General features: G+C 41.5%; 1 protein-coding gene across 1 annotated transcript in view; it reads right to left on the bottom strand.

Moving 5' to 3' along the window:
• Positions 1-907: 907 nt before the first annotated feature.
• The window catches only part of LOC143286584 (epidermal growth factor receptor kinase substrate 8-like), a 103,163-nt gene continuing 89,132 nt past the window's right edge, over positions 908-14,938 (bottom strand). The window contains exons 16-19 of the mRNA XM_076594208.1: positions 12,351-12,467; positions 8,064-8,139; positions 7,613-7,720; positions 908-1,205 (exon numbers count right to left, since the gene is read on the bottom strand). Coding sequence (XP_076450323.1) covers positions 1,134-1,205; positions 7,613-7,720; positions 8,064-8,139; positions 12,351-12,467 — 373 coding nt within the window. The 3' untranslated portion in view covers positions 908-1,133. The remainder of the gene's footprint in view (positions 1,206-7,612; positions 7,721-8,063; positions 8,140-12,350; positions 12,468-14,938) is intronic.

Raw genomic sequence — 14,938 nt, forward strand, 5'->3', positions numbered from 1 at the left:
GCTCAGTCCAGACTCACAGATTCCAATGCAAAAAACAACAACAACAAAACATGTATCTGCCATAATTCTGCAGGGAACCCCCCCCCCCCTCCAGCCCCCCACAAAACTTTCATTAGTCCAGAAAGAAAACATATTAAATAATGATACATAAAAAAAAAGGAGAAAAAAAAAAAAAAACTAAACGAAAAAGATACCAATGACAGTGGGGACTGTGACTGCATACTGATACTGTGACCAAAAAACAAAGTCCTAAAAGCGATGACCAGTATTCCCAACAGAAAATCGAAAAGAAACGAAAAACAACAACAACAACAACAACAAAAAACCAACAGAAAATCAAATCCCGCCCACCCACAACACCCCTTCTCCCTGAAACAAAAACGACACCCCCCCCCCCCCACCCCAAAAAAAACAAAAACAAAAAAAACGCCACAAGAGAACTGAAGACAAAACAGAAAGTTCCATCCAAACCTATGCAGTTACCATAACCACCCTTCGTTCCTCATCCTGCCCACTCCCAGGCGTACAGACAGAATGACAGAATCAGACTCTGAGACGTTCGATCCAGTTTGATTTTCTGGTGGTGTTTTTTTTTTGTTTTTTTTTTTTTAAAAAAGGGCGGGGGGAGGGGGGGGAGAAGAATGAGAAATGAAAGCACAAGACAACCACAGAACCAAACAAAAAAAGACCTTGCACAAATGTTGTCCAACTTACGAGGCTAACATGAGAAGAGACAAAGATAACCAGAGGGGGTTGTCTCCAATAGCCCCCCCCTTTTTTTTGTTCTTTTCATAGCTACGAGTCTTTCATAATAAAGTGTTAAAAAAAAAAAAAAAAAAAAAAAAAAAAAAAAAGCACACACACACACACACACACACACACTCAGAACATCTGGGAGGATGTATGAACGACAAAAAACAACAACAAAAATATCCCTGGGGATGTGGGAGGGTCGGGGGTAGAGGGGGGGCGAAAACAAACCAAAACCCATCCAATATCCAATATGGCTACACGTGTTCTTCTGCACAGTATGTTCCTTCCACAAGTCACTTATAGAGTTAACAAGGAACCACTCCTGGGTTGCTGTCGCCTCTGAGAAAACAGGTCATGGTCAGGTCAGGTCAGGGTCAAGGTCAGAAGTAGCGAAACTCCCCCCCTCGTTTGGATGCCGCGCTGGCCTCTCTGGCTCCTTCCTCCACCTCCTCCTGCGACAACACAAAGCAAATGCCACATCACCACAAAGCACTTGTGTCAACGCAAAGCACACACACACACACACAGACGTCAACGCAAAGCACACACACATACACAGACACGTCAACACAAAGCACAAAAGTCAACGCAAAGCACACACACATACACAGACACGTCAACACAAAGCACAAAAGTCAACGCAAAGCACACACACATACACAGACACGTCAACACAAAGCACAAAAGTCAACGCAAAGCACAAACACACATACACAAACGTCAACACAAAGCGCGCGCGCGCGCACACACACACACACACACGTCATCGCAAAGCACACACATGGCATCGTGAAGCACGCAGGTCGGTGCAAAGCTCACACATGCCAAGCACCCACATGTCAACACACAGCACACGTATCAATACAAAGCATGCACATGTCAACACAACACAAGCATTACCACAACGTACACACAGAGCACACATGTTAACGCAAATGCAAACTACATCTGTCAACACATATCAACACAAAATACACATGTCGGCACAAAACATACACATCAACACAAAGTACGTCAACACAAAACACACACATAAACACAGAGCGCACATGTCAGCACAAAATACACGTGTCAACTCAAAGCACGCACAAACACTGTGCACACAACTCAATAAAGTACACACATGACAATACTGCAGATCACACACCTCAACACAAAATACACAAGTCAACACAACACACAAACACATGCCAACACAAAACATATATACATGTCAACACAAAATGCACATCCGCACAAAACACACTTGTCAACAAAGAGCACACACACACCAACACTGGGAGCACACACGTCAACACAGAGAATACATGTGTCAACACAGAGAACATGTCAACACAAAGTCAACGCAGAGCATGCCAATCAACAAAAAGCACACAAACCAACACAAAGCACACAAAACACACACACATCAACACACTGTACATATGTCAACACAAAGCACTATACATAAAGTACACATCAGCAGAAAACACACACCACCTGTCATCACTGGCACATCCGACTCATGGCTGTGTGTGTGTGTGTGTGTGTGTGTGTGTGTGTGTGTGTGTGTGTGTGTGTGTGTGTGTGTGTGCGTGCATGGACAGACTGATGAGCTGACCAGTACTGTACAATGAAATTCTGTACAAAACAGATCTACAGAAGCCTTGACACTCATGATACAAGTGTTTATTTCTTTTTCCAGACTTCTTTCCATCTGTGAACTAATCACCAATGATACAGCCCTGTTACACAACAACAGCAGTGTTCAAGTCATATCCAGACTCCTCCCCCCCCCTCCCGACCCCCCCAACTTTTCTTAACAAATTGCAATGAAATCCTACTCAACATATGTATAAAAAATAAAATAAAATTATATATATATATATATATAAAAAGCAAAAAAAAAAAAAGAAAAAAAAAGCCCTGCCATTCACTAGTGTAAATACTGCCCAATCCACACTTTTCTATCAAAAAAATTAAAATGGATCTTCCAGAACAAAATCATGGGCATACAATATATAATACGAGGTTCTGTCATTTCTCTGCCGCATCATCAAATAACATAACTTTTATAACCTTCTGTTCACAGAATTTGTCCTGCACATCAAGAATAGTCTTGCACTGTTTATGGCCAAGCATGCTGTGTTTTCGCTGCAACAAATTAACAGTAAATCTCCTCCCCCCCAAAAATAATGTTAACAATTAAACACATTCTCTTTTTTTGCCACAAGAAATAATATCTGTGTCTCCAAGAAGTCTTCAAGATTATGCACACCCTGTTACTATCCTCTGCTGCGATGCCAGAGGGCTCAATAACGAACACTAAAAAAAAAGGGGTTTTGGCACACTTGCACTTTTCATTCTCATGAACAGTTTTGGCAACACAAAGCAAGCAAGCCTGGGAGAACGAGGTCCGTGATACTGGTGTGGTAAAACACTGATGGAGAGAGTCCAGAGACAGACCGAAGGGAAAAAAGACAGGCAGAAACAGAGCTCCAGCTGACAGACAGACAGGATAATGGACCAGTTTCACACAAAGCAGCGTAAATACAACGTACCCGCACACCACTGAACAAACACATTATTAGCAAGCAAACCCACAGATAGAGTATGTATCATACTGGGAATGATGCAGCAGGGCACAGCTTCAAGGGCATAGAGAGGAAGCATGCACATGGTGAGAGGGAGGAAGGCACATACATGTGTGTGTGTGTGTGTGTGTGTGTGTGTGTGTGTGTGTGTGTGTGTGTGTGTGTGTGTGTGTTGTTGTTGTTGTTGTTGTCGTCTTCAGTTTAACATCTTTCCACTTCAAGTGATATTAGACGAAAAAAACAACAACAAAAAAACCCAAACTAAAAACAAACAAACGAACAAAAACCCGTGGGGGTAGGTTTGTGTGTGTGTGTGTGTGTGTGTGTGTGTGTGTGTGTGTGTGTGTGCGTGCGTGCATGCGTGATGTGGTGTGGTGTGTGTGTGTGTGTGGTTTGTGTGTGGGGTGTGTGTGTGAGGGGGGTGTGTGTGTGTGGTGTGTGTGTGTATGGATGTGTGCATGCATGTGCATGCGTGCGCGTGTGTGTGATGTGTGTGAGAATGCGTGTGTGAATGTGTATGTATGTGTGTGGTGTGTGTGGTGTGTGTGAGAATGTGTGTGTGTGTGTGCGCGCGCGTGGGCGTGCACGCGTCTGTGTCTGGGTATGAAGGACGTGCTGTTAGATGCATTACGTGTGTAAGCCACACTACTGTTGGCATTTTTTGTTACACAATGCAAGATATTTCAAGCAGACTAAATCCCCAGAACCAGATGCAAATCTTATCAGTTTGGAAAAAAGAGAATTGTCTTCAAGGCAGAAGAAAACCTCTCCTTGAAGCACCCGTCCACTCTTTTGTTTTCTTTTGATATGATGTTTTTGTGACATCAAAAGTATAATGACTACTATTCTACTAAGCCAATAAAACCGTAATGCCCAACTTACCTTGTTTCAAAGCCACCAGTACCAGTGCTCATGAATTCTTATCTGTTTGTCCAGCATGATTCCGACTGATCTCTATCCTCTCTTTTAAAATTCTAACCTTTATTCTTTATTCATTACTAACTCATTAAGTGGTTGCTCCAATCCTCCAAAAATAAACAACAACAATAATCAACAAAGTTTCAACAAGGGGAAGCCAAAAACAGGGGTTTGTATTCAATTTTTTACACACACACACACACACACATGAAAGCACCATAAATACCAAATATGTACAAATATGCACATAAACAAGTAGAAAGCTCCAAATGTCATTTATGAAGATGTTTCAAACACATATCCCTTTTAACTTTACTGTGGCAGGAAGCTGTTGACTACAGAATGAAAAATTCTCAATGCTGAAGGCAGCAGCAAACGCGTCTGATTGGCTGAGACGATATAACAATGTTCATTTTCTACTTCATGTTTGAACTGTTCTTTCTTTTTCTTCCAGAAGAAACTCTGCAAAGAATTTTTAATGCTGTTTTTGATGATGATTTTTTGACAGGGCAACATTAAATTCAAAATTCCAGTCTAGAACATTTGGTGCCGGGGAGTGGTTTTCAAGCAGAAATTCTGGCAGCAAAAGCGTTTTAGCCTTAAAATAGTACCGAAGTTCCTCTTACAGTTTTTCAAACCTTTCATGACAGTACAAACCCTGTGTATGATGTCAACAATACACCACACCCACACCCTAAGCAGTGTAGACACAAAATACACCACATCCACATCCCAAGCACAGCACACACAGTACACCACACCCATACCCCAAGCACGGTACACACAGTACACCATACCCACACCCCAAGTACCGTACACACTAAGCGTGGGACAGGCAGTGACACAGTGACACAAACACAGCTGTGAAGCAGACACTGTTCCTGGGTCCATGTGTCCATGACTGGTGCAGTCCACACACACTGACAACAACACAGTGCCCCCCCCCCCCCCAAACCGCCCCGCCCCCTTCCCCCCACCTCCAGCCCCCTTCCCTCACACAAAACACTGACAACAACAGTTAAAGGAAATGCAATACACCATGTAACGCCACTCAACACTTTTAATATTTCCACACAAAAAGAGATACACAATGATGCGGACCCAACCATTCGTTATTTCACATTTTCTGAATATGATCTGATTATTCTCATTAAAGGCTTCAACACTTTGTACCCCAAATACTGAATTATCTTTAATGCCTGCTTGCTTCCCTTGGACAACATACAAATATTTCTGTACTGCTGTGGGCATGCTCAGTTTTACTTTCTCAATTAGTTGTAATTGGTGCTTTCAGCTTATGTGCTTTAGCCTGAACGTTGTTCGTCAGTGTTTTCAAGAGGACTGAGCATGTTTATGATGACTTTGTGTGTGTTTAGTACATGAAATTCTGCTTTAACAGTGCAGTTGGACCCAGCTGTTGTGGAGCTGGTCCACAGAACCTGCGGTGCAGCTTTACTGATGGGGTACAAAGTGCTAAAGAGAGGGAGAGAGGACACACAGCTCCAAGGATCAACAGCTCCCAGACACACTTCTACACATCAGCGGTGCATCGGATCAGTGGTTTCAAGCCTACATCTCTGCGTGGACACGGGAAGTGCACAGAGGTCCCCACCAAGCTAACTTCAACACAGGGATACAAAACACGGTAGGTAGGTAGGTACCATCTCCAACACCTCACAAACACAATGGATACAACACCCCCAAAACCACTGTAAGACAAAAAAACAAAAAAAAACAAAGGGAAACGTACATAGTTACCCTGACATAGTAACACTTCTCAGCGGTAGTTGCCCGTCTGTCAGGGAACAAGGCAAAGAGTACATGAATACACAAAAGTCTTCACTTTATCACACACACTGTCCAGAAAGAAAACACATGTTCACACTGTCATCATCAGGTGCTGTTCTCATTGATAACTTCTATTCTCACTGTTGAGTATGGAAGCTGCATACACAATGTGGGTCAAAACTTGAAAACCTTTATACAAATGCGTGAGCATGTTAGTGTGTTTGCATGCATACATGCGTGTGTGTGTCTGTGAGCATGAATACATGTGTGCCAGTGTGTGCAAGCACGTTTGTGCACATACGCATGCACTGAATTGTATTGTATTGTATTGTACTGTATTGTACTGTATTGTATTGTACATTTGCATTGTATCATATTACTCTTTTGTCACAACAGATCTCTCTGTGTTAAATGAGGGCTGCTTTCCCCATGGAGAGTTTTGCCACAGTGCAGCATCACCCAACTGCAAGCAAGCAAGCCTGTGCATGGATGTACGGTAATCATGTGTGTATGTCGCATCTGTGTGCAAGAACGTCTCTCAGTAAGAAGGACTTATGGGTAACTACAGCAAACCACTACCTTTCCGCAGCTCTCAACATTAAGCAAAACAAACATCATTCAAAGGGGATAGAGAAAAACATTCAACGGGACTTACATGTATATGAAAATAAAAAAAGGCATCAGTCACAGCAGAAACAGCAAACTTATTGGCTATATAGCTGGAACACGTTTGGCATGGTGTGGTACATGACATCAAATATGCTGTATATATATATATATATATATATATATATGAGAAAACTTGCATCATGAGGCCCATGAATATGGAAAAAAAGGCATTATTTCACAGCAGAAACAACAAACCGAATGGCTATATTTCTTGCACCAGCCTGACAGAGTGGTGCAAAAAATATACAAGTCTAAGAGAAAATTTGCTTCAAGAAGACATATATCTGAAAAGGCATATAATTCACAGCAGAAACAGCAAACGTACTGGCTGTAGTAAGACGTGCTACATACAGTATACAACCCCAAACATACATGTGAAAGGGAAAACCTTGCATAACTAGTTCATCCCAGATTGGCATGTACAGAGAGAATCCAAGCTGTCAAGGCTGCAGTGTTGCCACAAAGGGTCAGCTTACAACTGGTTATTTTCATTCAGATTTTCTTTCTCTGCATTGTTTGCTTTGATTTTTTTAAAAATCATTCATTTATTCACCCTGTTTAGTTATTTAAGACATTTTCTCATTACTTTAATCTCTCTCTCTCTCTGCCTCTCTATCTATCTGTCTCTGCCTACCTGCCTGTCTGTCTATCTATCTATCTATCTATCTACTTATATCTTTTATCTATCTGTCTGTCTGTCAGTGTCTGTCTGTCTACAGCTGACTCTAACTGAACAGGTTATAGTACGTACCCACATTAAAAAAAAAAAAAACAAACAAAAAACACATGCATCCTTCATCACAGACACACATGTACAGAGACTGGAAAACCTTTCAACATCACACTGTGGTCACAAGGTCAGCAAGAGGTGGGGGAAGGGGAGGAGAAGATAGCGTGTTTTTTGTCCTTACCCTGCCGTTATCGCTGGCGGTGACCTCCTTCAGAATGGTGTAGGGACAGAAGCCTGTCTGTCCCTTGTAGTTCCGCACCTTCCACCAGTTCCGACTGTTGTCCAACACCTGGACAACACCACACAGTGGTCACTGAAGGATGAGGGGGGGATAACACCACAACAGTGTCAATCACAGTCAAACTTTCATACAAAGTGATTTGCTATGACATTGATAATGAAAAAACGTATGTGTGTGTAGCTTGAAAAATTGCTTACAATAATATAAAACATACATTAACTATAAACACACCCACATACACAGACGTGTACACACACATGCACACACCCACATACAGATACTTTCAGACTTTTACACATACACACACATGAATACATAGGCACCCACAAAGACACACACACACACACACACACACAGAGGCACACACACACACACACATAGAGTAAAGCACCTGTAAGAAGTCTCCCTTCTTGACTGTCAGCTCTTTCTCATTTTTCCCTTGTCTGTCCGAGATGACTTCATACACTCTGAAAACAACAGCAAAACAGTGGTTGACAAGACATCAACGCACTATGTACACAACAAAGGAAGAAGAAAAAACAGTGGTTGACAAGACATCAACGCACTATGTACATGACAAAGGAAGAAGAAGAAACAGTGGTTGACAAGACATCAACGCACTATGTACACAACAAAGGAAGAAGAAAAAACAGTGGTTGACAAGCCATCAACGCACTATGTACACAACAAAGGAAGGAGAAGGAACAGTGGTTGACAAGCCATCAACGCACTATGTACACAACAAAGGAAGAAGAAAAAACAGTGGTTGACAAGACATCAAGGCACTATGTACATGACAAAGGAAGAAGAAAAAACAGTGGTTGACAAGACATCAAGGCACTATGTACACGACAAAGGAAGAAGAAAAAACAGTGGTTGACAAGACATCAACGCACTATGTACATGACAAAGGCAGAAGAAAAAACAGTGGTTGACAAGACATCAAGGCACTATGTACACAACAAAGGAAGAAGAAAAAACAGTGGCTGACAAGACATCAACACACTATGTACATGACAAAGGAAGAAGAAGAAACAGTGGTTGACAAGACATCAACGCACTATGTACACAACAAAGGAAGAAGAAAAAACAGTAGTTGACAAGCCATCAACGCACTATGTACACAACAAAGGAAGAAGAAGGAACAGTGGTTGACAAGCCATCAACGCACTATGTACACAACAAAGGAAGAAGAAAAAACAGTGGTTGACAAGACATCAAGGCACTATGTACATGACAAAGGAAGAAGAAAAAACAGTGGTTGACAAGACATCAAGGCACTATGTACACGACAAAGGAAGAAGAAAAAACAGTGGTTGACAAGACATCAACGCACTATGTACATGACAAAGGAAGAAGAAGAAACAGTGGTTGACAAGACATCAACGCACTATGTACACAACAAAGGAAGAAGAAGAAACAGTGGTTGACAAGACATCAACGCACTATGTACACAACAAAGGAAGAAGAAAAAACAGTGGTTGACAAGACATCAACGCACTATGTACACAACAAAGGAAGAAGAAGAAACAGTGGTTGACAAGACATCAACGCACTATGTACATGACAAAGGAAGAAGAAGAAACAGTGGTTGACAAGACATCAACGCACTATGTACATAACACAGGAAGAAGAAAAAAACAGTGGTTGACAAGACATCAAGGCACTATGTACATGACAAAGGAAGAAGAAGAAACAGTGGTTGACAAGACATCAACGCACTATGTACACAACAAAGGAAGAAGAAGAAACAGTGGTTGACAAGACATCAACGCACTATGTACACAACAAAGGAAGAAGAAAAAACAGTGGTTGACAAGACATCAAGGCACTATGTACATGACAAAGGAAGAAGAAAAAACAGTGGTTGACAAGACATCAACGCACTATGTACATGACAAAGGAAGAAGAAAAAACAGTGGTTGACAAGACATCAACGCACTATGTACATGACAAAGGAAGAAGAAAAAACAGTGTTTGAAACACTGCCTTGACTGTCCACCAGTCTGCCCTTTCACAGTCATGGGTATGACATCTTACCAGGCTGGCTCCTCACCTGTTAACTACTGGTTATCCTGATCAGATTTTCCTTCCCCTGCATTGTTTCATTTCATTTTTAAAACCAAATCCATGTACCTATTTCCCTTTCATTCATTTATTTTCATAAGTCATTTCAAATTATTGTATCTATTTTCCTTCTATTCATTCATCTATTCGCTTTAGTTATTTGCTCTTTTATCCTTTTTGAATATTTTCTTTTACTCCTTTCTTATATTTTCTTCTTTTTTCCATTTAGTCATTTGTTCATCTCTTTGGTTCCATTCCCTTTGTCTGTCTCTCTCTCCCCCTCTGAATGCTGGACAGACTTTCCTTCCACCTGTACAATCGGGACCCAAATCCTGAACAACTTGTCGATAAAGGCATCAGCCAACAGGTCATGAAACTCAAGCTCTAACTGCCCTGTCTCCCGGTATGTCTTCGTCCCTGACTTTGGCTGTTTGGCTTCTCTGTCATCCTGAGTGTGAGTGTGTGTGTGTGTGTGTGTGTGTGTGTGTTTTGTGTGTGTGTGTGTGTGTGTGTGTGTGTGTGTGTGTGTGTGTGTGTGTTTGTGTGTTGTTGTTTTTTGTGTGTGTGTGTGCCGTGGAAGCTGCGATACGTAGACTAGAAATGAGTGTGTGGAGGAGGGGGGTAGAGGAGGTGCAGGGTAATGTGTGTGTGGTGTGTGTGTGTGTGTGTGTGTGTGTGTGTTGGAGCTCATGTACGTTTATATGTATTTAACTGTGCTTTCATATCTGTGAAACTGCATGTTTGGTGCATTACTGTTATGCATGTGTGGGTGTATGTGTGAATGTGTGTCTTCATGTTTTACATTTATTTGCTTATTTATCATCATTGTCTTATTTATTTATTTATTTTATTTTTATTATTATTATTATTATTATTATTACTACTACTACTAACTTTTTCTATATTATAATTATTATTTATTTATTTATGTAAGCTTATCTATTATTTATTTCCCCTTTTTTTTCTTTCTCAAGGCCTGACTAAGCGCGTTGGGTTACGCTGCTGGTCAGGCATCTGCTTGGCAGATGTGGTGTAGCGTATATGGTTTTGTCTGAATGCAGTGACGCCTCCTTGAGCTACTGAAACTGAAACTGAAACTGTCATCCTGACTGTTGGCAACCTTGCATCCATCTTCAATGTCTTCCTGATATGTTGTTGACATTACCATGGAAACAGTTTCCAGCTCCTGTCACTCTCTGCTGTGACACATGGCACGGTTCTGCGGGTCTGACTGGCAGGGCTGACCACCGTGGGATGGCTAGGAAGCAGGGCTGTATTCTCAACCGGTTCTGACCGCTCTGTGTGACCCTTACAGGTGTACCTGGGAAATACCTTGCTGACGATACTACTCTAGAAGGGCTGATTACGAACAGTGATGAGTCAGAATACAGGGAAGAAGTTCTGGAACTTGTCAGCTGGTGTGACCAAAACAACTTAGAACTCAATGTATCAAAAACAAAAGAATTAATTTTAGATTTCAAGAAGACCAGATCTGACCCCTTATCACTTGTCACTGAAGACAAGCAAGTAGAGATCATCAGCGAATTTAAATTTCTTGGACTGATCATTCCCAACGATTTGAAATGTGAGAAAAATACAGAAAAAATTGTTAAGAAAGCACAACAGTGCCTGCACTTTCTTCGGCACCTCAAAAAGTTCGGAATTAAAAAAGAAATCATGGTTGATTTCTACCGAGCAGTCATTGAAAGTGTGTTAACCTTCGTTATTACTGTTTGGTACAGAAACATTTCCAAGGCAGAAGTTGCAGCCCTGAACAGAATCGTAAAAACTGCTACCAAGATTACTGGGGCTGATCTACCTTCTCTAGAAGACATATATTATAAGCGGCTACTCAAAAAAGCAAAATCAATCAGCCAGGATGAATCACATCCAGCTTTTGGGATTTTTGAGATGCTCCCCTCTGGTCGACGGTACAGAAGTATAAGGACGAAAACCAACTGCTTTGTCAATAGCTTTTTCCCCAAAGCAGTCAATGCCTTGTCTCCCAAACAAATCCAGTATAATAAATAGAATTGTGCAATCAACAACCATCTACCTGAAGATCTTGTCATCAGCCCCATCCACATGTAATATGCGGCTTCTGTTCAAATGTGTGTGTGTGCATGTGTGAGAGAGAGAAAGAGAGTGTATGTGTGCGTGCGTGCGTGCATACATGCATGTGTGCGTGTGTGTGTGTGTGTGTGTGCAGTGTGTGTATGTGTGAGTATGCACAAATTTTATATTGATATGCACTTGTATGTATCCTAATTTCTACTGATCTGTGTTTGTGTATGATTTTCAATTTATGTTCGTACCTTGTTATGTACCATCCCCCCCAATATTCCTTGTGACCCCAGTACAGTTGGTAATAAAGACATTCTATTCTATAGGGGTGTGTCCATACAGGTGTACCTAGGTGACCATGCAGGTGTACCCAGGTGTCCACACAGATGTACCCAGGTGTCCATACAGATGTACCCATGTGATCATACAGGTGTACCCAGGAAACAGAGCTGTGCTCACCATACCCAGGTGTCCATACAGATGTACCCAGGCGACCTTTCAAGTGTACCCAGGTGACAATACAGGTTGAAACTAGAGGTGTACTCACTTGGCTTTGGTTCTCAGCAGCTCCTCCAGATAGGCGGTGTTTCCGTCCTGGGGCGGATGTGACATGGGGGGCTGACTGAAGGCAGGCTGGGCCGGCTCTGCGGCCCGGCGATCATTGCTGTCAACACAACACAACACAGTTTCAGTTTCAGTTTCAGTAGCTCAAGGAGGCGTCACTGCGTTCGGACAAATCCATATACGCCACACCACATCTGCCAAGCAGATGCCTGACCAGCAGCGTAACCCAACGCGCTTAGTCAGGCCTTGAGAGAGAGAGAGAAAAAAAAGGGAATAAATAATAGATAAGCTTACATAAATAAATAAATAAATAAATATTATATAAAAAAAGGGTAATAGTAATGATAATAATAATAAAATAATAATAATAAATAAATAAATAAATAAATAAATAAGACAACAATGATGATAAATAAGCAAATAAATGTAAAACATGAAGACACACATTCACACATACACCCACACATGCATAACAGATATGCACCAAACATGCAGTTTCACAGATATGAAAGCACAGTCAAATACATATAAACGTACATGAGCTCCAACACACACACACACACATACACACACACCACACACATTACCCTGCACAACACAACACAACACAATGCAAACACAACACGACACAATGCAAACACAACACAACACAATGTAACACCCACAGTTCTTGTTTGGGTTGATTAAGAAATAGTTTGTTTTCTCAAGGAGGCATCACTGTGTTCAGACAAATCCATATATGCTACATCACATCTGCTAGGCAAATACCTGACAGCAGCATAACCCAACAAGTTTGTCAGGCCTTGAGTGTGTGTTTATATATATCTGTGTACCAATCAGAGTGGATTTCTTTTTACATAATTTTGCCAGAGGACAACCCTCTCGTTGTCGTGGGTTCTTTTTCAGTGCACCAAGTGCGTGCTGCACACCAGACCTCGGTGTATCGTCTCAACTGAAAGACTGGATGCTCCAGTCAAACTTGGGAGAAAAGGGGAGAACAGGATTTGAACCCCCACCCCCACTGACTCTGTGTATTCACAACTGAGTGTCTTAACCCTTCTGCCACCTTCCTCCTCGTTTGATTAACAAATAGCAAAGAGTGAACTCTCTCCCTTCACAAGGCAATAATAACAATAATAATAATAATAAAGTACATTTTAAGACGCTTATTCCCTTGGAGAGCTCTAAGCACCATTACAATTTCTTAAGAAGGCAAGAATATTTACACACTTGTCCACAAAACTATGCTCATCCACACACAAGTATATATATACACTTGTCAACAAAAAAGTATACACACACATATATATATATACATAAAACATTAAAGGGTTTCAGCACTTAACTCTCTCCATACGAACGGCGAAAGAGACGACATTAACAGCGTTTCACCCCAATTACCATCATCAAAATATTTTAAGTGGAAGGCTCTTATACTGAAGAGGTGAATGTTGACAAAGAATACCACAATTCTGATGATGGAAGCTAAAGGTTGGGTCATTCAGACACCCACTGGACATCCGAGGGGTCTGTGTATAGGAGAAGAGAGGACTGGCCGTACTGAGCGAGTTAAAACCTATGGCGTAGGTTACACCTGGTGTTAACTTATTCAGTCAGATGGAGTTTGTAAAGCTGAGTCTTAAGCTCAGCCTTAAAGACTGACAATGTGGGCACCTTTCTAAGTGTCTGGGAGAGTGCGTTATAAGTTGAAGGACCAACAAATGAAAAAGAACGTCTGCCATATTTCTCTAGATGGAATCAGCGAATGGAGAGGTGACACACCTTCAAGTCAATGCTGCTTATGCTACTGATTCAGCTAGCACACAGGTAAATAAAAAGGTACAGTGGAACAAACCCTGACACTTCCTCAAAAAACGGAGAAGCTGGGCTTGTCCTTCTACTGACCATTCGACATGTGCACACAGCAGCAATGACAGGAGAAATGTGCACACACAAATGAGCATTTATTCAAGACTGGCATAGCCATTTAATCCTGAATGCTACAGAGAATATACGGAAAATACAAACACATGGTTGCCTCGATGATTTTTTAAATATTTTTACTTGAAATGAATAAACAATGAGGCCAGGTTTGATTGTGTATCTAACAAGAGAGAGATACATACACGGATGACTTAGATTTCAGACCATGGGCCAAAGTGAAGAGGTATGCAAACCATTCATAACATGTGCAGCATGAAGTGCCAAGAACATTTAATAATCAAACTGGAAAAAAATCATACATTGGAGACAGACAGACTGAGAGGAGAAAGAGAGCAAGAGAGCAAGAGAGAGAGACAGAGACTCATGACTGAAGACAGATTGTGACAGGAGAGACATGCAGTGTGTGTGTGCACACCAGACTTCTATCCAGACAGAAACCAGAGAAAAAGACAGAGGGGGAAGAGTGAAAGAGACAGCTGGAGTGAAAATGACAGGAGAATCAGCATGAGATGGGCTGGGAACAGTGGAACAGAAAAGGAGAATGCAACGAAAGAGAACAAACGTGTGTGCGCGCGCACACACACACACACAAACATAAAGACAATGCAAACACATACACACTCATAC

This window comes from Babylonia areolata, chromosome 10 (assembly GCF_041734735.1).
Source record: "Babylonia areolata isolate BAREFJ2019XMU chromosome 10, ASM4173473v1, whole genome shotgun sequence".
In the NCBI taxonomy this organism is placed as follows: domain Eukaryota; kingdom Metazoa; phylum Mollusca; class Gastropoda; order Neogastropoda; family Buccinidae; genus Babylonia; species Babylonia areolata.